The 26,872-nt window shown below is 32.0% G+C and overlaps 3 protein-coding genes and 1 long non-coding RNA gene across 4 annotated transcripts; 2 read left to right on the top strand and 2 right to left on the bottom strand.

The window, feature by feature from the left end:
• Nucleotides 1–3,185: 3,185 nt before the first annotated feature.
• Nucleotides 3,186–5,698, top strand: LOC109811806 (putative serine/threonine-protein kinase PBL19). Its single transcript, XM_020375641.2, has 4 exons — nt 3,186–3,680; nt 4,193–4,453; nt 4,622–4,744; nt 5,009–5,698. Exons 1-4 carry the CDS (start codon nt 3,357–3,359, stop codon nt 5,435–5,437), a joined length of 1,137 nt encoding a protein of 378 aa, XP_020231230.1. The 5' UTR covers nt 3,186–3,356; the 3' UTR covers nt 5,438–5,698.
• Nucleotides 5,699–9,870: 4,172 nt separating this feature from the next.
• LOC109811813 (uncharacterized) lies at nt 9,871–10,914 on the top strand. Its single transcript, XR_002240868.3, has 2 exons — nt 9,871–10,436; nt 10,508–10,914. It is a non-coding gene; the product is annotated as an uncharacterized LOC109811813 (long non-coding RNA).
• Nucleotides 10,915–11,029: 115 nt separating this feature from the next.
• LOC109811812 (beta-amylase 3, chloroplastic) lies at nt 11,030–14,238 on the bottom strand. Its single transcript, XM_020375646.2, has 4 exons — nt 13,667–14,238; nt 13,180–13,390; nt 12,346–12,456; nt 11,030–12,096 (listed from the first exon to the last, which is right to left on the bottom strand). Exons 1-4 carry the CDS (start codon nt 14,197–14,199, stop codon nt 11,305–11,307), a joined length of 1,647 nt encoding a protein of 548 aa, XP_020231235.2. The 5' UTR covers nt 14,200–14,238; the 3' UTR covers nt 11,030–11,304.
• Nucleotides 14,239–21,081: 6,843 nt separating this feature from the next.
• Nucleotides 21,082–25,122, bottom strand: LOC109811825 (uncharacterized). Its single transcript, XM_020375662.3, has 8 exons — nt 24,836–25,122; nt 24,695–24,748; nt 24,550–24,606; nt 24,387–24,446; nt 23,423–23,482; nt 22,574–23,176; nt 21,839–21,910; nt 21,082–21,520 (listed from the first exon to the last, which is right to left on the bottom strand). The coding sequence occupies exons 1-8, from the start codon at nt 24,950–24,952 to the stop codon at nt 21,287–21,289; spliced, it is 1,257 nt and encodes a 418-aa protein (XP_020231251.1). The 5' UTR covers nt 24,953–25,122; the 3' UTR covers nt 21,082–21,286.
• Nucleotides 25,123–26,872: the final 1,750 nt, after the last annotated feature.

The following is a 26,872-nucleotide window of genomic DNA, read 5'->3' as shown; positions in this document are numbered from 1 at the left end:
ATTAGGTACATAAATTTTCCCTTATATTGTTATGCTAGTTCTCACATTATTAAGCACTTGTTTGAGTAAAAGCCTAGAAGTGTTTTACTGAAATTAATTCTTTATTTTCATTTTTAAGTATAGAAAATTTTAAAAGTATTTCTAGTTTATATCCAAACAAACTCAATAGATAAACTCTCCTTATATTATTATGTATTTTAATTACATATTGACTTAAAAATCTAATAGGCCATAAATTTCTTCTTTGATAGAAAGAAAGTGAATGAAAAGAAAGTAGAAAAAAAAGAAAAAGAAAATATAAGATAAAAATATAATTTTAAACATATGCTCATAGTTTTAAAAACCGGACCGGTCATCAAACCGATTAAGGTACTGGGTCAGTGGGTCAAAAGTTGAACTGGTGGGTCACTAGTTGAACCGCATGACTCGGTTTTTATTTATTTTTATTAAAAAATATTCATATTAAATATATTTTATACTTATAAATTTTAATAAATTCATATCTTATTTTAAATTTCAATTTTTTTATCTTATTTAAAATTATTTTTATTTTTATTTTGTAAAAAAATATATAAAAAATTACATGTTAAACTATATATTAATACAAATTAAAAATATAAATAATATGTACATATATAATATGCTTGCAATTGATATCAAAAAATAATATATGTAATATCTACATATATATTATATTATTAAATATATAATATAAAATTAATAATATACTATAAAAGTTATTTAAGTTGTATATTATATAAACAAATATATTAGAACAAGTAGTCATTGTTATATTTAATAAGAATATTTGTTCTTCCATTAAGAGATTCAATTTTCATTATTATTTTTGTGGTTTATAGTCCCTTAAAAAAATTAAAAAAAAAAAGAAAAAAAAATGGTTGAACCGGTTTGAACCACCAGTTCACCGGTTGAACCGGAAAATTGACCGGTTCAATCCAGTTTGAAACGGGTCGACTGCATAACCGATCCAACTTAAGATTCGGACCGGCTAGTAGTATTACTTTTGCTTAAACATAAGTATAATAAAAAAAATTGAAAAAATAAATTAATTTTGCTTAGTTAGTATTACTTTTGTTTCAAATTAATTTTGAAAATTTAAATAATACTAAAATGTGTGCTCAAATACAGATTTTACATTACATTAAAATGTATTGTAATTAGAAATTTTGATTCTGAAGGTTTGTAAATGGACAGTAAATCCCCCACAAAAGAGAGTAACTTTCTAAATTTTGATTAATAGACGGAGGCCATTGTATGATGTATGCTTTGTTTTATAGGCCGTTTTGACAACCATAGACCACTTAAAAGCATTTTCATATACTATACCACTTTTACTAATTTGAAATGCTTCTTTTAGGGAGAAATCTCTTTTACTATAGTATTCTAAAGACATATTTTAAAGATATAAATAAAGCTACTTTGCTTGTTTGAAACTTTTAATAATAGTTGACTACTTAAATAAAAAATTTGATATCAAATTCTTTTAAATGGACAACACCGGGTTCGTGTTCATTTAATTAAGCAGCTAAACTATTTCAGTATATATATAAATTCAGACATGTTTTCTTGGAGTAATTAGAGAGGAAAAATTGCTTTGAAAAGTTATGAATTGTTCTATCTTGTTGTGTACTAAAGGTGTAAATTAAGCAGTTAAAAATATTTTTTATGCAATTAATATTTTTATTAATATAATAATGATTAATGAGTCACCTTTTTTAATATGATTCGTTAACCTTTTAATCTGCGCGTATCGTAAAAAGTTAAAAGTTATACATGGATGTCAACAAAGCCTTTCAAAGACTTTATGATTCCTTAATAAAAAAGGTAACATATTTCGTTTATTGTGTGTTTGGGCGAGGAATTTATATAGAGTAATTCATTTATTTGAAGAATTTCAAATTTCTTGAGGTGAAATGTTTTGTTTGGATGAGGAATTTACAAAGAATTTGAAATCTAAGCATTTGTGAAATTTCTTAAAATAATAGAATTTCAAATTCTTCCAAAAATGGGAGAATTTGAAATTTCTCATATTTGTTTTTCTTATTTCACCTATATATTTTATCTTATCTCTTCATTCTTTTAATTATTAGATATTCAAAAATATTTTTAAAATTATTAAATATTATCTTATATTAATTTTTAAAATTATTAAATATTTAAAAATAGATTAATATTTATTTTTATAAAATTTAATTTAAAAATCTCAACATATAAATATATTTTTAAAATCAATTTTACTATGATGGAATCAAATTATCATATTCAACCTAACAATTTAAAATTTAAGAAATTTGAATTGACTCATCCAAACAAAATATTTTAAGAATGATAGAAATTGAAATCAAAGTAATTCAAATACCAAGAATTTAAAATTCCTTAAATTTGTAAAATTCCTCATCCAAACACACTATTACGGAATTCGACTATTCGAGGAAAGTGAGAAAAAAAAATAATAAATCAGCAAGTTTTGTTACTTTTTTGAAATTGAATTATTCTAAATTCTACTATTTATTAAATAAAAACAGTAAACATTGATATTTTATAAAAAAAAAATAGTAAGCATTAATATTTTAAAATAACAAAGTATCTATTTATAGCTTATCACTAATACTGTTTTATGAAATATTTTAAAAAATATTTTGGGTTTTCCCAAAGTATAATCCAAAATTCAGTCTGACCGAACTCGTAATCCAGGTTCCATGTATATGAAAATGGAAAGAAGAGGAAACAGCAATGTGAAGGCAAAAGTAACATTAATATTTTTTTAGGTGCGTTCCTGGAGTATCCACCGCCGACAGCAGTGACTAATCTCCTCGCTACGTTGGAGGCACCTCAAAAGGTGGGATAGCTGGCTCCAAGATTTAACGCGGCTGCATACATACATAAGGCAGGATTCGAACCCCTAACCTTGCTTAAGCGTGGATCAACTCCTACCGCTGAACCACATGCTTGGGGTTAAATGACATTAATATAAGTTTTAATTAAAAAATTATTATTATTTGGTTAGAATATAATTTATAATTAAAGAAAATAGTAAAATGAAACGATGCTGCTATCAACAACGGATATTTAAAAAACTTAAAAAAAAAAAATAGGAAGTGTGGTGATTGGGAGGAACAGTGAAAGCAACATATTCCAGCTCAGAGGTTTGAAAGGTGTTGTTGGTCTTTGTTCTACAACGTCGTAAACCCGCTTCACTGCTGTCCTCATCTTTCTCTCTCTCCTTTCATACACCTTTATCTTCCCATTTATCTCTCTCTTTCTTCCTCTTCCACTTCACCCCTCTTAATCCCCCCTTCGATCACCTCCACCTACTTCCTTTTCATGGTTGCAAAATGAAGTGCTTCTTCTTCAAAGACAAGTCCAAGTCCGCCCCCGAATTGCACAAGAAGAAGAGCCCCGCCGTCAACCGCGCCGCCAACTCCACCGGCTCCGTCTCCTCCCCCAAGAGCGTCAAAGACTTGTACAGAGAGAAAGAGCACAGCTTCACTGTTTTCACCTTCCAAGACCTCAGAGATGCCACCAACGGCTTCAATAGAATGTTCAAGCTCGGAGAAGGGGGTTTCGGAAGTGTCTACAAAGGATCCATCATGCTTCCTAATGCTCAAGGTCACCCAATTCCAGTTGCTATTAAAAGACTCAACACCCGTGGCTTCCAGGTGCATGCCTTCTCTTCTCTTTTGCCCAATTCTTCATTTCTTTCCCTCTTTTCTAATAATTGTTCAAGCTATACTTGCAATTTACAAATATAAATACTTTATCAAAGATTACGCTCATCAACTGCTACTGGGTTGTTTCAGTGGTCATCTTGAATTCGAATTCTGAGTTAAATACTCACAAAAAAGGAGCTTTGCTCCCCCACAATAGTCATATGAATACAATTGTCTCCGGATACTTGTGGTTAATGAAATAAAATGCATATTTATAATTTTAGTTATTTGTTTGTTCTCCGTTATTGTGATTATTTGGTCAATGACCGTAAGAACTTTGTTAGTTATTTGCATCTACATTGGTGTCTTGGTGTCATCCAGAGTTAATAGTTCGTTTTGCATATGGCTTGAATGATTCGGGAGCGAGGACATCAAATTCTTGGCCTTGGTTATACTTGTTTGCCACAAAATGCTTTACTGATATACCTGTATTCTAATGGTTGTTCTCTTTTGTTGTAAAGGGTCATAAAGAATGGCTTGCTGAAGTTCAATTTCTTGGCATTGTCGATCACCCAAATTTGGTTAAGCTTTTGGGATACTGCTCCGTGGATGGAGAAAGAGGAATCCAACGGTTGTTGGTGTATGAGTTCATGCCAAACAGGAGCTTGGAGGATCACCTTTTCAATAAATCATTACCAACGCTGCCTTGGAAAACTAGATTGGAGATCATGCTTGGTGCTGCTCAAGGATTAGCTTATCTGCACGAGGGACTGGAGATTCAGGTACTTCACAGGCTCATACTTTCCAAAAGTTGAAATGTAATTGTTGCCATGTCATTTGGCTTTAGTGCATGCCATTTTTTGTTTAGCATTTTCCTATATATGTAAACTTTAGTTGTGTATTTGATTACCTAGTTTGGGTGATAACCTTTTCATTTTTTTGTTGGGAAGGTCATCTATCGAGATTTCAAATCTTCAAACGTTCTATTGGATCAGGATTTCCATCCAAAGCTCTCCGATTTTGGTCTTGCTAGAGAAGGACCACAGGGTGATCAGACTCATGTATCCACTGCGGTAAGTTCATAGCAGATACATATTCTCAAGTGCTACTTTACTAATTAGTTAATGTCACTTTTCATATTTTAAGTCACCTAAGTCTAGGGGCTTTACTTATATATACAATCATTTTGCACCACCCCCAGAGCCAATTTCATGATATAACCATGAGTCATGACCAATATGATCCTACCTATTCATTACAACAATAATAAAAGTTATGAACTCATGAATTTCCTTACACCAATGATTAGTTCTTGTTAACATTTTTGTATTCTTTAGGTAGTTGGGACACATGGATATGCTGCCCCAGAGTATATTGAAACGGGTCATCTGAAAGTTCAGAGTGACATGTGGAGTTTTGGTGTCGTACTGTATGAGATCCTCACAGGAAGAAGGACATTGGAAAGAAACCGCCCGACAGCAGAACAAAAGCTTTTAGATTGGGTCAAACACTACCCTGCAGACAGCAGCAGATTCGTCATCATAATGGATCCACGTCTGAGGAATCAGTATTCTCTTCCAGCAGCTCGCAAAATAGCCAAGTTGGCTGATAGCTGCTTGAAGAAGAATCCAGAAGATAGACCCTCCATGAGTCAGATAGTGGAAAGCTTGAAGCAAGCATTGCAATATTCTGAAACGCCAAACACTTCTCGTGACATTGCTGAATCCTCCTCATCCAGGTCTAAATTGGTCCGAAAAAGTAAATAGTGAGTTTTATTATTTTTCTTTTTGGAGGATCAAGCACTGGGAAATTTAACAGTTGATTAGATTATCTAGGTATTTACCAATTACCCCAGCGAGTGTTATGGTCAATCTCGGAAGTCAGTTTTGAGGATTTTTCTTGCTGATGTGTTTGGCACAGTCCAAACAAAACCAAGTCCTTCTTTACTTTGTCAACCGTTGGCCCTTAATAGAATATAGATCCGATTGTAGAAAATTTTCAATTAATAAATTTATTCTTTACTTTTATGGGCACACAACACAAGGCCAATGTAATATTGGGTACGGAGAATAGTACAAATTACTGATGTCATATTTTAAATAAATAGTAATTATTTCTTTTTGACAAAAATCTAGGAAGATAAAATATGGAACATTAACCAATCACAAGCGTTCGTTTCTTTTGTATTATAGTAAAGTTTAGCATTTTCCTTAGGAAAATAGAAGGGTGTTGTCTGTGTTGACGATCATTCCCATAAGGAAGAACAAAACTAATTGGAATTGAACCCATGCTAAAACAGGAAAGAAGATATTTTAATTTTATTTGTTAAATTATTCCTATACAAAGTTTGTAGAAATTTTTTTTTTTGGAAAGAAGATACTTTAATTTACTGTTTCGCATTAATCTTCAAAAACAAAAAAGTGAAGTTAAAATAGGTGATATTTTATAATTTAAAAAAAAAAAACGGAAAATGTTTCGTAAGGTCAAGTTAAAATTAAAGAAAGATGGAATTATTTTTCTTCCATCTTTAGGTCCAGTTTCGATTTCCTCGTAGAATAGTGTACAACACCGCGTATCCAGTTGAAAGGTCAATTCCTGTTGGATAACACAGCACTTTCCAACAGCAGGTGTAACTGGTGTTGGCGTTTTTGGAGCTGCGTGAGGATATATATATATATATATATATTTTTTTCCTTTCTTCTAACTCAACCATTACAAAATTAGAGACTTAATCAATAAAGTCATGTCGTAATCAATTACAATACTATATTATTTCTCTTGGCATTAGATTGATTAGGGATCCGTGGAATGAAAATGAATTATTCGTTTTTAAAGAAGAAAAAAGTACATATAATAAATTAAATAGTGTCAAGACATACCGACTTTGACTTGAATGGTTAAAATATTAGCTATTTGATGTGATGAGGAAAGAAAACAGTTAACAACTTCGTCTTGTTTTGATGAGGAAAGAAAATAAAGGAAATAAAAATATTAAAATTTTATTTTTTAATTAAACAAAAAACATCGTTTTTCTTTCATTGTTTCTATGTTTTATTATCGAAATATATGACGATGAATACGATTATGCAAACGTCATTCACATGGCAGCATTATTGTCATCCACATTGTAATTTAATAATGTGAATGTGTGACTTGAAGTTGAAATGGAGCGATGGGAAGATCACAGATAGGACACATTAATGCAGTTGAAGAAGCAGGTGGACCATGCCATGCCTCTTTTACACTTTTCCCATTTCCTTTCATTCGGTGTTTGCCCACATTAACTTAATAGTGCACCACAGTTGCTACCACATTCCACTAGATGTAAAAAAAAAAAAAAAAATACTACTATTTAAGATCTCACGTGTACGTGAAGATGCTGTAATTAAATTATTAAGCGTTTTGTCTTTGTGACCATGGATAAATTATCATATTAGTACTAAACCTTGACTTTTAGTATTATCATATTTAACCCTTTCTTTTTCGAACAAAGTCATCCTCCACTAACAAATATCCATCCATTTTTATTATAGCTGATCTACACAATTTCAATCCAACCCACTTATAGTTGGACTGCACGAGATACCTAATCCTACCATGCTTTCACTCCACCATAGACCATAGTGGCAGCAACCTTGAGAGCTATACAAGAGAGGTACAAAGTGTGTTCGCCAAAACGTCTTAAAAGCTATTTCAACTTGTTTGGTACACGATCATATTTTCGTTAGCTACTTAAACATCTTAAAAACCAAAACATACGGTATAAAAGAAATCCAAAAATTCTTGCCACGATGCCACAAAGCAAACCCAAAATATAAACAACCTAGGAGGCATACACCTCCTCTATGTCATCATTTTCAAGTTGAGCCTCAATTACAAATAACAATCGGTCCAAATATAAACAAAGACAAACAAAAGAAGTGAAATACATATTTCATTATTTTTAAGATAGACAAATATTTTGAACTCACACACTTACATTCACAAACACATCATTTATATCATAAGTTAAGTCAATAGCATGCACAATGTAATGTTCTTAGTTATATAGTTCATATGCACGTGGTACCATTTCAAAACATTGAGAAAGCAGTTTAAGAGTAAATGCACTAGATTGCAAATTTTTATGATTGAAACAATCAACTCTCATTTATCAAGGATGTAAGCGGGTTAGATTGAATCGGATTTGGATGATCCATTACTCAACCTGATCAAAATTTAACAGGTAGATTGAGTCAGATTTGTGCAATTTTTTTTAAAAATCCAACTCAACCTAACCCAATTATGAATGGATTGGATTGTGTTAATCAGATCAACATAATTAAATTTATTTTTTTGTAAAAAGTTAAATATTTTAAAATAGATGTAAATTATTTGATATATTACTGTAAATACAATTTTATAAAGCATCATACGCAGAATAAATTCTAAAATAAATTTATTAATTTGTTACATTATTATCAACTCAAAAAACCAACAATAATTAATACAAAATAAAATTTAATATAAATATATTATATTGTTACAATGATATCAACCTAAAAATACAAAATATGTCAAAAAAACCTAAAAATACAAAACTTCGTTACTAAGTAAGAGTAATAGTAAGTATTGTCTTGAGTAAATGATCATTCAAACATTATTATTGTTATTATTATTACTATTATAATTTAATCGGGTCGGATCGATCACGGGTCAAAAACACAAAATTCGTTACTCGATTCATATAATGTCAGATTTTGATTGGGTTGGGTTGGGTCTAATCTGAATACCAAAAAAATTTAATCCAAACTTATTGGGTCAGTTTGGATTAGTTCGGATTTACAGATTACCCGTACTCATTTACACCTCTATCTTTTATCCTAATTATACGCATAACATATAATATATATAGTCGATGAAAACATACCTCCTATCATATATTCATTTGAGAGAAAAATCCATATATATTAGGTATTGATGGTGAGAAAAAAATAGAAAAAATTAATGTGAAGAGTTTAAAAAATAATGAAGATGAGACTATTATAGATGACAAAACTTTTCATCCAAGTATTTAACACAAATGTATACTTAAGACTCAAACTCAAAACTTCTTATTAAGTTAAAATAACCCTCATATCAATTGATAGTGTCAATCCAACAATGAGGAAGACTTAAAGCAAAATTTAATAAAAACTTTTATACTGTAACTAAAGAGCTATAGGCCTTTTTATCAATATGTGTGACCCTTTTTGTTAATAAAATCTAATAGCAAATAATTTTTAGTTTGACTTTTAATAGCTTTATCCTTGACTCGACCAATTGATCCACGTGTTTTTCAACAAAATTTAAAGAATGATGGGAATTGATGTGAACTTCATAGGATTAAAATTCCAGCATCTCAAACCATGAATTATGTGGACAATTATTATAAGAAAATAAAGGAATTAAAAAAAGGAAAAATATGGATTGAGGTAAGAAATGGAAGAGCAACGCCCCAATCCTTAGAGATTGATAATTTGATGAAGATTCATTACTTAGAATTAGGAAATTCAAGGATAAGAATCAAAAGTAATTTCTAAGAACCTAGAGAGAGAAAATCCTCTCAATCAAAATTTTTTTTTTCTTTCAAATTCTGATTAATTCATTTTCTCCTAAAATATTTACAATGTTCCTATTTATAAACTTAGATGGACAACAAGACATAAATTCTCACTAAGACTCTAATTAGAAATAAATTCCTACTAAGACTTCCCTTAGAGATAAATTTTCACTAACATTTAATTTCACTAGAATTGACTCTCCACTATCCCACTAATTATTATTATGATATAAGAAGCCTAAAAGGACTAAAACTGACCTAAAAAAATATAAAGAAAGACATTTGAATTATTTAAATAAAAATAAATAACAAAAATTACATTAATAATTAACAAAATGGACTTAAACAACTATTTAGCTAAAAAAAACTAATTAAACTCTAACTTAGCAATGTTTCTTTTTGATCATGGGCCTTTGAGCTTGTCATGTTACCTTCAAATTGGATTCAAGTCTTCATCAAGATTTATAAAATAACACTAGATGATATCTCGATTGACCTTATCATATAAATCAATTCATCTTCTTATTCCCCAAAATTCTTCCACGTGCAACCTTTGTTAGATTCCACTAAAGTGAAAAGAAAAAAAAAAGATCTAAGAAAAAATAAAAATTGGAGAAGGAGAAGGAGTGAAAAATTAAAATTTAAAGAATAAAATAAGATGTATATTATCTTATATTAAAATAATAAAAATTATATAAAATATCTTCTTAATCTATGCAATGTTTGCAATAATTTTTATTTTATATAACTAAATATATTTTTAATTATATAAATTATTTTATAGTAAAAAATAAATTTTAACATATAAAAATATATTTTAGATTTATGATAAATAATTTATGTTATGATAAATTATTTTAAAATATTAAAATTTAATTTAAAAATAAAGATAAAATTATTGAGTGAAATAAATAAAAAAATTTAAAATTTTTTTGTTAAAAATCTTAAAATTATTACAATTGAAGAGTAATCACTAAAATATGTTGTCTAATTTATTGATAGAGATAAGAAAGGGTATGGTTATTGGTAAGTTGGGCCAGGCGATGTTAAGGCCCAGGTTGAGCGATGGTTGAACTAAGGAGCGGAAAGGGCATAGAAGTGAGTACGAATGCCCGAATGGAGAAGAGGATCACTCTGGTTCAGACCATTGCTACCGCTGCCGTTTTCTCTGCCATTTCATTCTGGTAATTCTATTCTCTTATTTCACTTTTCATTCCTAACTCTCTCATTCCTTCCTCTGCTCCTCCTCTCCTAGGTATGGCTTCATGTTCGGCAGAGAGTCCTCTCGCAAAGAACTCCATCACCTAATCCAAGATCTCCGTCGCGGAAACCCTCCCGACTCCGACCATTCTTGAACTCTCGCTTTCAATTTAATCTCTTTAACACTGTATGTTTCTTTCTAACTCACCCTGTACCCTTTTCCCCTGCCAATTTTCTAACTAGGGCTTCATTCTACAACTTTACCTTGTCATTTGTTGTATGAATTGTTTCATGAATAGCCACAAAAAGGTTTTCCCTCTATGTTAAACTCTCGTTATTTTTACTGGTTTCTTCTTCGCATAATGTTATCTTTGTTGTAGCAAATATTGTCTGGCATTGAATCTTAAAAGACGACAATGATGTTAAAATAATATTGCCTACTGGGATATTTTTATGTTTGGATACTTTTATGTTCCTTACATTATGCAGATGTTACGGAATAATACAAACAAATGATATTAGTGATTTTGTGTAGATGTGTTTCTGGGGATTAACTAAACAAATTAGAAGTGGCAAATGCTGAAAAGAGACCAATATCAGTATTATTTGGTTTGTAACGTCAGCAGATAAAGTATTTTTCTCCATTGTAGTTGGAGCTATATACAGCATGAAATAAAATAATATTTTGTGGATCATCTCAGGTGTTGGCATGGCATATGCCAGTGTTCTGTGTGTTGACCATAATTCTATCTCGTTTCTCCTTTTTTTCTGTAGCTTCTCTTTTTCTATAAAAAATACCTTACGATGCTTTTAACTATACACCAAGATGCCTGAGCTTGCTAATGTATACGTTTACACAAGAGCAGCCTCTTGTGTGTGCTTCTCCCGGGTTCCTTTGATGTGCCCAACATAGAGATCACTCCCATGGGAATCAGACGCTGGAAGTCTAACTCTCCGACCACCTTCAGACATGCTTCTTACGAAATCTACTAGGTGCCGCCAGTTATCACCTTCAAACAACCTCTTGTTCATTCTAAGATATGTGAATGCGGCCAATCCACTTCCCGAGTCCGACTTACTTGTTGATAAAACTTGAGCATATGCATTTGCATCATATCTCTCCAATGCATTTTCTCCAGCAAGTTCCACTCTAGCTGTTGCTGTTGCCATCTTTACCTGGTGAACTAACCCCTCAGGTGAGCAGTTAGCAAAGTCAGGTTGCTCTCTGTCTTTCATTTCCATGCAAGTGAAATTGAAGACAACTCCATGTTTTGCCAGCATTCTGGCTATAGGCAAATATCCATCATTATGTCGTGTGTTATAGTAGCCAGCAGTTAGTTCAGCTGCATGAGACCTTGCTCTGTAATGCCAATGGATTCCAGCAACCTTCCCTGATAGTTTCACCCCAGATGTTTGGAATATTCCTTTGGCAGATACGAGGATCCTCTCACCGTGTTCCAGCAATTTACCCGAGTACCATTCCAGAAAGAACCGTCCATATTCAGAGTTCCATGTCCCTTCCCTTCTGAAAAATCCTGTATCCTCAGGAAACTGATTGTACTGGCCTGAGTCATGTGGTCCACTTCCTCCCCATTCTTTCTTTCCAATGGCTGCGGCTGCTGCTGCCAATGACGCTTTCATGTACTGCATGACAAACAAGTCATTTTAGTACATAGATATTTTGAAAAATTATCTATCTTTTGAGATATCCTTGTTATCCCCGAGCTAGTGATAAGTCAATAAGGACCAATGGTTATGAAACATCGGCAATACAATCACGCTTTTGTATTTACAAAAATGATTTAAATGGATGTTTTTATACCTTGTCATAACATTGAAATTCTCCACTTTTGTATTAATTGACAAAAACGATTTAAATTAACGTTTTTATACCTTGTCATAACATTGGAATTCTCCGATTCCGGGAAACCTCCAGGTTCCATTGGTTTCTGGATAAGATGGATATCTTAGCTCTCCACAAGGACCCATCCCCACTTGTATTTCCTGCACAAGTATTGATCTTATTGTTTCAATTTTCGTTCAATGGGTAAAAAAGTTGTGAAATTGACAATGTATCAAGCATCAAGTTCCAAATCCTATTAACCAAAGCCTTTATTTTATATAAGAGAAGTGGTAAATCCTTTTTATTATTTCAATTATTTTGTTATTTACATTATTTTGTTATTTTCAATAATTTTCAATTAAAATTATGCTATTAACACATTCCTTGTAATACACTATTATTTTCAATTATTTACTTATCTATATAATTTTTTTATTTTCAATAAATTTCAATTAAAATTAAAAGTATGTTACAAGTATTTCTCTTTATATAAAATGCCTTTAATTGATACCTTAGTTTGATTAGTACACCATCTGGACTCTGGATAGGCCCCAGATGTCTTTTAGTTTGTTCGGTTGCCATGCATAAGATAATGTTCACTGCTCTGTTAGATCAAAATTACAACTGAACTTCTATTGGTGTTTGTTTGTTCCCTGATTCCAAACTTTTAGCATGTAACACGCATTTAAGGGAATGGACCACAGTGGTATTGGATTTTATTTTTATTTTTATTTTTTTGATAAAGGTATTGAATATTCGTATCAGCCACAAATACTTCAGAATATAAACACAATTTTATAATTTTATTATATTGCCGTTTCTGTATTATATGCCGGCTGTGTCCATGTATAATAGTTTGTAGCACTAGTTGCTGAATTACGTACCACGATAACACTGCCCAAGTAGTCTTTGAATCTGTCATGAAAGCTTCTCATGTAGTCAGCGTACACTTGGAGGGGAGTCCTTCCTCTTAGAACAGGAATTGAATCACAGCCCAACGAGATGTATTCCGGATTCCTCCTCCCTGATCTGTCTGTGTAAACCAGGTCAGGGTTCTTGCTGATTTCTTCCAGCACCCACGGTGGTAGAGGAATGCTGCAAAATAAAAATGCAACATAAAGACAATTGCAACAGAATGTTCTTCACATGGCCGTAGCCCTTCTAACAAAATCTATTAGTTCATATCATCTACCATTTTAGAGAATGTAACAGTAGCGCTTCCTTTTATTCAATATGTTTTTACTTTCTCCATAACATGAAACAATTCAAAAGGGATTACGCGCTTGCTTGGTTTCAAAACATCAATTTCCAACAACGGGCAAATAAAAAAGAGAAAGAACTTTCAGAAGCAACGTAAAAGTACTCTCATACCTGCAATTGTCCCCAACATTCCCCCCACACTGATGGAAAGACATCACAACTTGAAGCTTCAAACCATGCATTTGTACCATCTGCACAAGCTCTGCATAGGCTTCCCAGTTGTATTTCAAAGGCCCATCTTTTTCCACCAAACCCCACCAAGCATCCACCATTACCCCTTCAACTCCTGCACTCTTCAAGGCCATCAAACTTGCGTTCATTGCTCTTGGCTTATTCAAGCTTCCTCCCATAGTTACGGTGTCTAGTGGCAGCATCACAAACACAGGTACTCTCTTCGAATGATCGTGGTTATGCGCAACAGATGGGGCATGCACCTTCTCCCATTTATCGTTTCTCCTTGCTTCAGAGTTGAAGCGGTTCTCGTGCGTGTGATGAGCTTCTTGCATGGAATTTTTAGCCACAAGACGGAACGATGGCCTAAATTTTGCAAAACTAACTGTCGCAGGGACATCATCAGAAGTTTTAAGGACTTTGGTTTCTTTCTGAATAATAAAAGAAATTGAAGAACGAAGTGTTAGAGCCATGTTTTGAATATGTAGGAATTGCTCAAGGTTGTTTGCGTGTATTTATAATAAGGAACTCGGGTTGGGGAGTTGAAGTCGACAACATAGGTGGGCTCTAATTAAAAAGAGGAAAAAGTGCAAAAAATCAAAACTAGTCTGTTCTGTTTGACCCTTGCTTACGTGTTTCCACCTCTTTCATTCTTATCTAACTTAAAACGTATGAGCCTCAGCTTGTTCAGTGAAAATTTGGAGGCTATGCAATGCAATCATGTTGACATTCGTAAAATAGTTATCATTTAATTCAATCGAAGGTTCTGCTTGGAGGAACCTTGTCCCAATATGTGACTTTGTGTGCTTAACTGCCTATAGAAAACCGGCTCAATATATTATTAGATCTAAATAAATTTTAAAGTAAAGTCTTTTTTAAATTAATAGTAATATTTTTTATAAAAAATAAAAATATTTTAGAGATAAGTCTTAAAAAAAATATTTATATTTATATATCTTTTAGAAATAGACATTTTAAAGTTAATTTTTAAAAATGTAAAAAGTAATTTTTAAGTTATAAAATTTTTAAAAAATTATATAAATATTATTATAAAATATTTTTGTGAAGGAGGCCTAAAGGAAGGGTTCCTTTGGCCTTGTCCATAGGCCTGCATATAGATCAATATTGTATAAACGCTTTAAATTTATTGCATTGATAGAGACATAAATTAGAATAATCTTTTTATTTTATAACTGTTATTAACATAAAGTATCCGTTAAATAATTAATTTTCACTGAGACTTTAATTGACCACTTTTAAAAAGAGTCTCTCTTTTCAACCATTTTGTCCAACTACAAAAGATGAACTCAAAATCTTGTTTAGGAGGATCTAGGTTAGTGTCATTCAAACCACAAACTTGTCTGAATAATAGTTTGCTTTAGTAAATTTTGTTCCAAGTGCTTGAATATGAAATAAAATGAATACTACAGAATCAACTGAAATTGTTAAAAAAAAAATATTCGCATCTTTGTTCTAAATTATTGAAATGAATTCTCAGACAGTAGCAGCAAACAGCTTTCAACAGCGAAGCCAAAATTGAATGTGCCAAAATGGGATGTTTAATTATTTGTTTTCTTTTCTTTTTCTGTGATATTTACATATTGGTTGGCGTGATAATGGATGAGTGGCTTTGTATTTCCGCCATAAGACAAACCCCACCAAGTGAATTAGCTTGTCACTGATTTATATGTCTTCTGCCTTTTCCTGCAAGCCGGGATTTCGTGGATGAAAATGTTTTATAATTTCAATATTCTCTTGGTTCTGTTTCACCTTGCTCAAGATAAGAAATGTTGAATGTTCATTTAGTCGGGAAAACCTGTGGCTCAGAGAAAGTCTTTGGTTTCATTAGTCTTGAACCGTTCTTTCCGCGTGTTTTTGATAACTACACAATTTTTCATACCATTTTAGATTTTAACATATGCATTTGATTGATGGGCATTAAAAGAATTTTAATGTTGACCAATAATATGTAGCCATTAAAAGTGGATGCGAAGTATTTTTTGACATCTGGCAACAATTTTCCTAATACCTCCCACAGACTTGCAATTATGACGCCTTGCAGAAAGAATTAAAATGCTGATAAGGTTTTCCAATTGCTAATACGCTACACTTTTATGGATACCTTATTATTATTTGTAGCGTGTTTGGATTTACATCTAGAAAACATGTTTTCACGACAAGTCACGTAAAAGATGTAGAAGCAACTCTTTGTTGCTTCACTTGTGCGGGTGGCAATTGTTAATCCAAACTTGCTTTTAATGTGGTTGGTAAAGCCTTTGTGCTGCTTTCTGCTTACCCATTATCTGCTGATTGATTAAAATGATAGTAGCAGAATAAGTTTCCATAATTGCAGTGGAACTTAGGTTAAATTGATTATTAACATGATATTCGACAAATTTTTTTGACTTTGATATGTTGATATGATTTACTGATTTAGGGGAAACAAATCATTCTAAAGTCTACAAGAATGCTTTAGTTAAAAAGGTCCTATTAAAATGGATACCCAAAAAGCAGTTTAAAAAAAAAGGTATTGCTTTTTATATTCAGTATAGATATATGAGTGGCTTTATATCATTTTTAAGACTTTCATTAGACCTACTTTTAAGAGAAGCAGTGAGCTGCTTCTCTTAAATAGACATTGAGTTTATTCTCCCAGTAAATAGGTTTATGTATATTTCAACACCTTTTAAATGAAAAAAGTTAATAAAATAAAAACTAGCACTCATGCGTCTCGTGGAGAAAAGCTTAGATGGTAAATTGGTAAAGAGACATTCTGAATAACATTAGAACCGGATTAATCCGGATTCCCTACATTCACTTCTCAACGCAATTATGCATTTAACAACTTAGAATCATTGGATGAGGATCAGATAGCTTATATTTTATTTCAGTCAATCAGCTTAAAACACATTTGATAATTAGTGGTTTAATCTTCATCTAACAGTTATAAATGCATTGAACAGATGAAAAACTCATTACCATGTATTCAATGCATTTTTAACAAATAGATGATGATAGATGAGAGCATGTTTAGATACAGTGTATAAGGATTTTAAAAAAAATTTCTATCGAAAATACTCTTCATTTTTAATGGAGAAAATTTTAAAAGTCTTTTTAAAGTTCTTAATCACTAATGATTTGGTGGTTAGCCCCGGCTAATAAGTAATAAGGTGCTGAGTGCTGACAATATTCAAATGCTTGCACTACTTTTCCTAATTGTTCAAGTAGTTAAGAGTTAGGAGATGATGAAAAAGTAGCACGCTCTTCAGTCTTCACCTCCTCCCCTATCCCCCACTTACAGACCAAAAAATAAAAAGAACAAAACAAAACAAAAGGGTTGCACTGCTGATAAATTTGTCCAGTGTGATCCTATGGTCATGGACATGGTCGCAAAACTAACAGCAAAGTATGGGATTACTATAACCGCCTAAACAAAAGATATTATTAGGGGACAGACATCCAGGTTAGGAAGAACTTGGTTAACCGATGTATATTGTCGGCATCAGCCATCGGATGGAACGTGGAAGTATTCAAGTTTGATTGAGAAATTGGGCAACTTGATCTTGTTTTAGAAAAAGAGGATTCAGAATCTTCCAAAATGCTTGATTTTTGATAGTTTGTACTCTATCCTGCCAAGGGTTGTAGAGATGAGCTGTGTGCACGTAATTCATAGGACAAAATTTGTGGAGGAAATACAACCTTATCTTTACGTTTGTCACATTTTCTCTCTCAACTAAAAAAGTATTAGAAGGAAAAAGAAAATAGATTAATCGATGGCCAAGTGAAAAGAGACATGCAAACAATTTAAGAATTGGAAATCAACCAAACATGACAGAAGCCATCGGCGTTTAATGTGAAAGTTGCTTTTTTAGCATAATTAAGCTTCTTAGGGAGTAAGAAAAAAGACAGCTTTCTATAGTCCCTCGTGGTGAAATTCAACGATTTCAATCCAAAGTAGTCCAAAATGGAGGGAATCTCTCACTTTCAGAACAAGCCATTTCAATTTCTGATTGGTGATGAAATTATAAATGCAGTTGGAATTTAAATGGGTACGTGGAACGTAACTTTGATCAAATATAATCGGTCCGTTTCTTAAAGAGAATAATATATTTTGGTTTTCATTATAAGAAAAACTCTATGTTATGCACACTGCTACTTATTTTACATATTTCCACACTCGTGGCACATGGCATGCTGCACTTGGTGCTAAGTAGCTACGAGTGAGGTACACGCTTTACACTTTGTGGTTCTCCGTTGGCTAAATGTCTACATTCTACACCCGCTTACTTGGAATGCTTGTTGCTGTACATAGGTTTGGTATGAATTGAAAGCATGGGTGTTTTAAGCTCTAATTATGCAACTCATTCAACATGGTAATAAAATAAAGGCTCAAGACCTTTGAAGTAAATGGCAAATAAAAATAACACAAGGATGGGAGTTATGGCAGAAGTTTATGCAGTTCCTACAGAGCAAGAAGGGACTAGTTTTTAATTTTTTGAAGAAAAGATGGGCAATGCCGATGAATTTAGCCACCAAGTGCAAGGTGAAATATTTGGAACTAAAATCAATTCAGCAAAATATTTGGAGTTCTTGGTTAGCACGAACTTACGTGTAAAAAAATCTTTATTTTACACCCCACTCCACTGCCTTGAGGTTTATTTATTTATTTATTTATTTATTTATTTTTATATAACACAAAATTTTAAAATTATTCTAATATTATATCTCGCTAATAAAATATTTAAGAAAATTTCATTAAACATCCACCGTCTCTAAATTAAAAACTAATTTAATTTCTCTAAATTAAAAACTAATTTAATTTTACGTAACTCATATTTGTTGTATTATTGTTGTGAATTTTGGTTTAGTTTCCAACCTCTTACACTTTTCGTAATACTCAAACCGGTATCATTTGTATATGTTTTAGTGTCATTTAATAAAATTATCCTTCTTTGATCTTTAAAAAAAAAGTTAAAATATATCTTCTTATCACATATCAATTTGTATTATATATCTTCATAAATCATTTTATATATATATATATATATATATATATATATATATATATATATATTCTCTTTTCTTTGATTTTTCCTATTAATATTTATTCTTTTTTAGATTTTACCGATCCTACCAAAGTAATCTACCTTTTGATAGTTCACATATGATATAACATTTGGCGTCTTAGAATCTAAATTCATTTGCATATTTATTTCTAAAGCATGATGAAAAATTAATTTCCAATGTCTAATTTTGATTATGTATCAACTATCTACCCTCCTCTATGTATTATTGAAAAAACACCTAATTTGGTCTCTTATAATAATTAATAGTTTCAATTTCGTCTCTCTATAATTTTTTGTTTTAATTTGGTCTCCAATAATTAAAAAAATGTCAATGTCGGACTTTCTGTCCAAATTTCACAACCGGTGTTAAATGTGAAGACATGAAAGCCACGTAGATGCATAGGTGGCATGCCTCCGCTCCCCCTTCTTTAATGACCTGGAACGGCCCGTTCTGAAACCAGAACGGGCCGTTCCAGATCCAAGGATTGTTCTTAAATTTCTTAGTTCTCTCCATATTCAAATTTTGACCAAGGCAAATTGTGAACTAGGATTGATTTTCTTTAAAATTTTTAATATAGAGTATCGTCTTAATTTGGAGGAATTTAATGGTATCTTTGGATTTCAGACCATAGGAAAAAAATCCAAGATCATTTAATTCATACATGTTTTGGAGGGTTGTAACAGGTCATACACAATAGGAGGCTGGTAAATGCAATTCATCTAGATTTCGTTACACTGCCATTAGAATTATGCATAGGTTTATTGTATCTATTGTTCTAGGTCGTGACGACTCAAACAGTAAACTACGCTTAATTGATTTATTATTTATAGAGCTAATCACCTATACACTGTCAGTGAAATTTTTTTACACTGGCAACCAATCATATATTTTAATAGTGACATGTCAGTTGCTTATTTAATGAAATAATAATAAAATAAGCAACTTTAAAAGATATGATTGATTGTCAGTATAAAAAACTTTACATTCGTAGTGTAGGGATGATTAACTCTTATTTATATGGGTAACGATGAAAAATAGGGATGAGAAGATCAACTCTGGTGCATATTTTAATATTTGAGTTTATGTTATGTTATGAATTTTTGTTTTCAATCTTTGAACCACATTGCTGCATTTTGTTGAATATTTTGTTGAAATGTAACACTTAAATTTAAACATTAATCCTGGTTGGCGTTCTGGAACGGCCCGTTCTGGAACCAGAACGAGCCGTTCTGATTCATTCGTTGTGTGTTACATTTGCATCTGTAACGGGCCGTTCCAGATGCAAAATTAACACATAAAGAATGCAAGCGGAACGAGGCGTTCTGGTTTCATAACGGGCCGTTCCAGGTCATTAAAGAAGGGGGAGAGGAGGCATGCCACTTATGCATCTACGTGGCATCCACGTCATCACATTTAACACCATTTGTGAAATTTGGACAGAAAGTCCGACATTGACATTTTTTTAAATTATTTGAGACCAAATTGAAACAAAAAAATTATAGAGAGATGAAATTGAAACTATTAATTATTATAATAGATCAAATTAGGTGTTTTTGATTATATTATCATATATTAGACATTGTGATTTATATCAATCTTTCATATTCTTAAACAACAAAGAAATATGTTTATTACTAAAGTATGTTAAAATGTACTTTTTTCTTTTTTATATTTATTTTTTAAAATTAAGCTTTTGAATCATATCTTTTGTTCTAAAAAGATGCCAAGGAGCATATTAGTCTCTTAGCATACTTTACACAAAAAAAAAAAAAAGAGATACCAAAATTCATAACCTGCTAGCAATAGGAAAAAAAAACTCAACAATAAAAAAAAAATCCAGAAGCATGTAGTCATATGATAAAAAAGAAAGCAAATACAGTGAATATAAAATATTTGACATTTTATTAATGTTAATCAACTTGTTAACTTCGAATAGCTGTTTGAAATTCTGTTAGTGAATTTATACAAATGGGGTAAAGTGTTATATTTGAATAAGTGTAGAGTTTAATTTCATTTAAATAAATCTTGATAGTGGAGTGCAATTTACACAAGTCTTAATTAAACACTTTTCAAAAAATATCTCGAGACTTTGCTAGATATTTTCGAAAAACATGGTAGGGATTTCCTTTACAACACAAATAAAAAATATCTAAGAAGGAAATCTTGGTGATCCTTGGCTGTATCTCAATGTTAATGTATGATGCATGTATCCCCCTCTAAGCTTACGCAAGCTAGCAAAATCTGAGATTTTATTAGTACCAGATAATAACTTATCGTTGAGGAGTAAATTAAGAAAAAAGAAGCAGACTAGTTCCACAATAATTCATCTTTATCCAAGACAAAAGAGGCATCAAATGTACTTCTGTAAATATTGTGCTACCTTGTACTACTTGTTCTAATTAATATTGTTGCCTTTTCATCTATGAACGACAAGTTATCAAGTATTCATAACAAACAATTTCATTGCAAACAACTATTACCATTGTTGAAAATTCAAGAATCTGCAATGGGGAAAACAGATCCAATTCGATTGCCTAAACGATAGCACTTGATGTTAACTTCATAAGGGCCAAGCTGAATGTGGTTATCCTCCCCGCCAACATAGAAACACAGGGTGTACAACGCAATTTCAAATTCAGGACTCACTCCAACCAAAGTGCTTGAAACAGATTTCAGAACACCATTCCATTCAAACTGAATAGTCAGAAGCTGGGTTTCAGAGTCAGGCTGCAAATTACAGAGGCAAAGAACATTAGAAATCAGGTGGTTACAGCGCAAACTATAACACATGTTTACCTACTAACTAAAATGACTGAAGCAAAGCAATTATATGAAATAAAACAGAAAGATGAATGAAAGTTTGTAATTAAGGCTCTCATTGTGTTGGAGAAATAATTTGTTGTTGATGAAAAATATTCTCCACGTGCTTTGATGTCTTCTAGCTAGTGCACGTGTTTATTACTTTCCTGTGTTTGGTGCACCAAAATTTCATTTCCATGCTTGGAATTATTGCCAATAAAATAAGTTTAACAAATAGTTACTCACAAATTCTCCCCGTCGACGGGGTAAAATATAGCCTTGATAATCAATTCTCCCCTTTTCTTCTTCAAGGTAAAACTGCCAGAATACATCAACAGGTGAGATAAAAAAAATAATTCCTAAAATGGCAAGATAAATTCAAATTATAAATCAAAGAAACAAAATTGCTCATCTACTCATTTAATAGATTATTGACTCCAAGATAACCAGACAATATTTTTGGAAAGCAGCACTACAAAAAGTTATGAGCAAAAGATAAAATAGCAAAGAAACTACTGGTCTGAATAAGTACTTGTAGATATAGCATGTCTTTGGGAAAATTATTGACTACAAAAGACTATTGCAAGTATTCATAGAAATTTCAACTTTGAAGGTATTCAACAAGGAGCTATGTTAACAATAACACTGGATTTTACAACAGCAAAGTGGCAAACTAATCCCCAATAATACAATACACGTGTGTTTGGTTTCCCATTGGAAACCCACATAATCCCATTTAATGGAAAAGATAAAAAAAAAATTACTTCTTAATTTGGTACTTTGGAATTTGTATTTTTCCTGTTCAACAAAACTCAATGATAAAACAAACATGTCAATAGTAATTGGATAGCCAGTGAGATTGGTATATCAGAATGATGGTTGGAAGGAGAACCAAATATGACTTCTTAATACACCTTCAATTCGACATGAACTGTAAATAGATATATTCAAACAGGAAGAAAGAAAAGTAAGAGGTCACACCTGCAGCCAGTTATGAAAGCCAGAAACTTCTCCAGCTTGTTTGATTTCTCCAACAAAAACATGTTCAAAAGCAGAAGAGGAACCAGAAGTGCCACCACGGCCATAAAGGTCAAACCACAGATTGGTCATCATTCTTTTGAATTCTTGGTAACTCTCTGATACAATTCCTTTGGAAGCAAGATACCTGTGAAGATATTTAATTGGGGCTGTTCTACTGATTTCTTCTATGAAAGAAGCTTGTTCTTGTCTCTCTTCAGATGTGACTACTTCCTTACATCCTTGATGTGGATTGTAATTATCTAAAAGAGAAAGAAAACGAGCAAAAGTAGGCTTTCTGAATACATCATCATTAACCCAAGTAAACAAGCTCCCCTGTGCCATATCTTCCTTTTGGTAAGCCTTTTTGCCTTCACCACAGTCAATTTCGTAGTCTTTGTTAGGTGTCAAACGATTTGAATCAAGATGCCACAGTTTTTCACAAGCTCTTGAAAGATCAGCAAGTTCATCTTCCGAGGGTTCCACACCAGCACGAAATTCTACCTCATTAGAGTATTCTTGCTCATCAGGAGGTCGTTTATAGCTGTTCCAGTTTTCTTTTGGAACCTACATCAAGTTGGTAAGATCCATCATTCAGACTTAGACAGGGGTGGAGCATAAAGCATGCAAAAGCAAAACAGATTTGATAACAAACTCGGTGACAAAGTTTACATACAGTACAATGCAAAGAAGATATACCTGTAACAGCAATATATTAACATAATACAATTTGTTTAAAATGGTAGAACACACGACGGAAATAACACCATAAGTTTTTTCATTTGGCATATTGATTATAATTAAAAGATAAACCTTGTGTTTATGCCTTGAAGATTTGCCAACAGTCTGCCATCCATCTTGATCTTCATCCAGCTGTAAAAAAAAAAAAACTGAATCTCACCAAAATAGTTAACTTTTAATAGATAATCTCCCTATCATATACTTCATTACATTGAAATAAGTAAAACACAGTGTCCAATAACCAAACTTTCGTAACATTTTCAATGTTACCATGCTCTCACGAAGCCAGATTCTCAACTACCCAGTTCACTGGAACATTTATCTTGTACATAAATTGAAAAATAAAATTAAAAAAATTCTTCTAGGTTTTTCTCCAACAACAATCTTAAATTGTATGCAAAGAGGTAGAGATAAATTTGAATCAAGGCAAGTGCCAGCAGAATGGCCATAAGATCCACCAGCAAGACAACAAGAGCTTGGATTTTGTACATATTGAGCAATGGCCATGGCAGAATCAAAATGTAAACATGATACCACGACTGTATTATACACCAAGTATCATTGAGTAATGCCAGTATAACAAATGACCCTAGTGATCTAATGAAAAAGAACCATCTCACTTCTGTAATGAATCAATGAACAAATTGGTTAAAGGATCAAATATCAATATGATTTATCTCAAGTACCAGAATTGGTTAAAGTACCACAGAAATGGAGAAACAGATTCAATCGTGGTCCAAAATAAAGATTTAACCAAATGTGATTCATATGAAAACCCCCAATTAATTCTTTGCAGAGAACAACAAGCAGATTAAAAAAAAAAATAGATATGATCTTTTATCCTGTAACTATCAATTATGCAGATAAGAACATGAAGGTTAACAACCGAACCAACACAAATCTTGGTATTTGGCAGATGAATAAAGTTAGTGATGATCCCTTTAAAGCTAAGGGAAGCTATGCTGCATCCATGTCACATGACTGTTCAAAGTGCTAAAATTGCAACTTTAACTTGAAGCTAAGAGGGGAGGGTTACCTTGTTAGAACTATTGAAATTTTCGGATTGGCACTCATCGTGTTCAGGACGATATTGTTCCTGAATATATAAAAACACAATATAACGAAAGCGGTTACATAGAATTACATGAATAGCTTAGCAAATATATGATATATTAGACAAGTGATTGATTCACACTGACATGATGAGGCCTGTTGGAAGCCCTGTAACTGTGACCATCCTCTTGCCATGTTTCCTCCTATAATGATGAAAACATTAACGAATAACATCACATTCTTTGTTTTTGTTTTGTGCGGAATTGATAATAAAAACCAAAAAAATGTGACCTTGCGAGGTGGGTTGGACCATTGTTGCTGATGCTGATGAGAAGGCGGTTGATCCTGCAAAAATGAAACATGAAAAATGAAAATCCATTCCTTGAAAAAAAATAAGTTGAAAAATTGAATTGGCATTGTGGAAATGGGAACCTGATGGGGATCGCCGGAGACAAGGTCAGCCCAGGAGCGATCACCGCGTTCCTCTTCCCGATCGGCGTGATCGGGGCCGATAGCGACGTCGATTAAGCCCTTGATGATACCCTCCATGTGGAATGCAGAGAGAATTGGTTGGATAAGAAGACAATGTGTTTATGAGAGTGATAGTGGCGGGTGATGATGAACAAGAACAAGAACAACAACACGTCAACACATAACTAATTATTATTTGTTTACCTTCCTATTCCCTTGCCTTACCGACATCAACATGTGGCACTCACAGAGTTAACGTATGGTAATCAAAGTCAAAGCCCATCTAGATTCGTCACATGAAATCAATTCATTTCAGATTTCGCTCTTTTGCTTTTCTTCTTTTTTCATACATAAACATGTTAAAACTCATCCATATAGTAAATGATGCTCTACGAGGCTCACACAATTGATTCAATTTTTTTCTTTTTCATTAGTTAGAAGATCAAATTCTGCTTTCTCATATTTTATATTCTTTCGTGTAAATTTATGTTAAGGGTGAAATTAACGATCCATAATTTCTATGTAAGAAAAATATATATATATATATATATTTTTTTATCAGGACTATAGTCTATAGTCACAAAAACTTGTTTCCAATGAGTTTATTTTAGTGTGTTTTTATAATCATTTGAAAATTTAAGTTTTATGATCTTAATTTTATAAAGTTATAAGTTCGAAATAAGAAAATATTAACATATGTTTGGATAAAGTATTTGAGAATTATAAAGAATTTAAAATTTTAACAATTCTTATCTCCTTTTTTTGTTTTTTACATAAAGGAAAAAGAGAGAGAGAAATGTTAAATACGTAAATGTTAAATCTCACTATCAAGAGTGGGCAATCTGTCTAGAGTGGGACTTGTCCAACAAACCCATTCTTAACTATGTGGGGACACTTTTCTTGATGTAAAAATTTCCTTCTCTCGAAGTGCGATTAAGCTACACAACTTAATCGTAATTAAGGAGCTTTTAAATGATTCTAACCAAACCCACATAATGTAGAAGTTAGTTCAGTTGATTAATCAACAATATTGCATTAGCAAAGTTGAAAAAGGCTACAACCTTTAGAAACTCCAGATTCCACACAAGTTGAAATCCTTTGTCGATGTCCTTTTTTTAAGCTTTCATATATAACATCATGTTGACTAGTGAATTTTGCAAAGCCATAAACGTATTTACCCAAACTAACATGACCAATGCTACCAAACCTAACTCGCTTAAGTTTACCCAAAACATTACTATCGATATTTTAGAGCTGGAAAATTGTTGCTAGGGGAGACCAAGAAACCATGCAAGGTGTACTAGCCTTCCTAGAATGGAGATGGAAGGTACACTTTATATCATGCATCATAGCGTAAATAACATTAATAACATGAGTGGGGACAAATTTTATTCTAAAAATTGAAACTACATCTTGATTTCCAGATGAATCAAAAGGGTACCCAAGAACAAGACATCGTATTCATAAGGAAGTTTTAGAATCCACTACCTTGTATCTTGCGTAGTGGAAGAATCGTCAAGGTTCAATTAAAGCCTAGCCTAAAGTAGCTTTGGACATATGGCAATCTCGAAGGTGGTGATAGAGATTTAGGAAGCTCTCCACACCTTAGTCATGCATTACGATTATTATTAAGAATGGAAATAAATTAAATCAAATCAAACTTTGATTAGCTTAAACTTGACTTAAAAAAAAAATTAGTAAGTTTAAGTCTAATTTGAAGTTTGTTTACATTATCTATTTTATTGGAGATTTATAAATAAGTCAATAAGTCTAGGTAGGTCAACAAATTTGTAAGTCTAAGTATTAAATATATTATTATCGATAGTTGTTTATTAAATATAAAATATTAATTATAAATTAGTATCTAATATTTAATATTATTTTATATTTTAAATAGGTTGACTTATATATTTAATAGATTTTTTAAAGTCTAAAATCAAATTTTTTATTTATTTTTAATTAAAAGGATCTTTTGAAGAGTCTAAACCCAACCTTGGT

This window comes from Cajanus cajan, chromosome 5 (genome assembly GCF_000230855.2).
Source record: "Cajanus cajan strain Asha chromosome 5, NIPB_CcT2T_4, whole genome shotgun sequence".
In the NCBI taxonomy this organism is placed as follows: domain Eukaryota; kingdom Viridiplantae; phylum Streptophyta; class Magnoliopsida; order Fabales; family Fabaceae; genus Cajanus; species Cajanus cajan.
The sequence above is the reverse complement of the archived record's forward strand: the minus strand, read 5'-3'. Positions and strand labels throughout refer to the sequence as shown.

Bases quoted from the DNA above. Each gene is read 5' to 3' on its own strand.
- LOC109811806 (XM_020375641.2), top strand. From the start codon at position 3,357: ATGAAGTGCTTCTTCTTCAAAGACAAGTCCAAGTCCGCCCCCGAATTG. The intron at 4,454-4,621 runs GTACTTCACAGG...TTTGTTGGGAAG, and splicing joins ACGAGGGACTGGAGATTCAG to GTCATCTATCGAGATTTCAA. The intron at 4,745-5,008 runs GTAAGTTCATAG...TGTATTCTTTAG, and splicing joins AGACTCATGTATCCACTGCG to GTAGTTGGGACACATGGATA.
- LOC109811825 (XM_020375662.3), bottom strand. From the start codon at position 24,952: ATGGAGGGTATCATCAAGGGCTTAATCGACGTCGCTATCGGCCCCGAT. The intron at 24,749-24,835 runs GTTCCCATTTCC...TCATTTTTGCAG, and splicing joins TCTCCGGCGATCCCCATCAG to GATCAACCGCCTTCTCATCA. The intron at 21,521-21,838 runs GTGAGTAACTAT...TGTAATTTGCAG, and splicing joins CCCGTCGACGGGGAGAATTT to CCTGACTCTGAAACCCAGCT.
- LOC109811812 (XM_020375646.2), bottom strand. From the start codon at position 14,199: ATGGCTCTAACACTTCGTTCTTCAATTTCTTTTATTATTCAGAAAGAA. The intron at 13,391-13,666 runs GTATGAGAGTAC...TTTATTTTGCAG, and splicing joins AATGTTGGGGACAATTGCAG to CATTCCTCTACCACCGTGGG. The intron at 12,457-13,179 runs GTACGTAATTCA...ATACTTGTGCAG, and splicing joins ACTTGGGCAGTGTTATCGTG to GAAATACAAGTGGGGATGGG.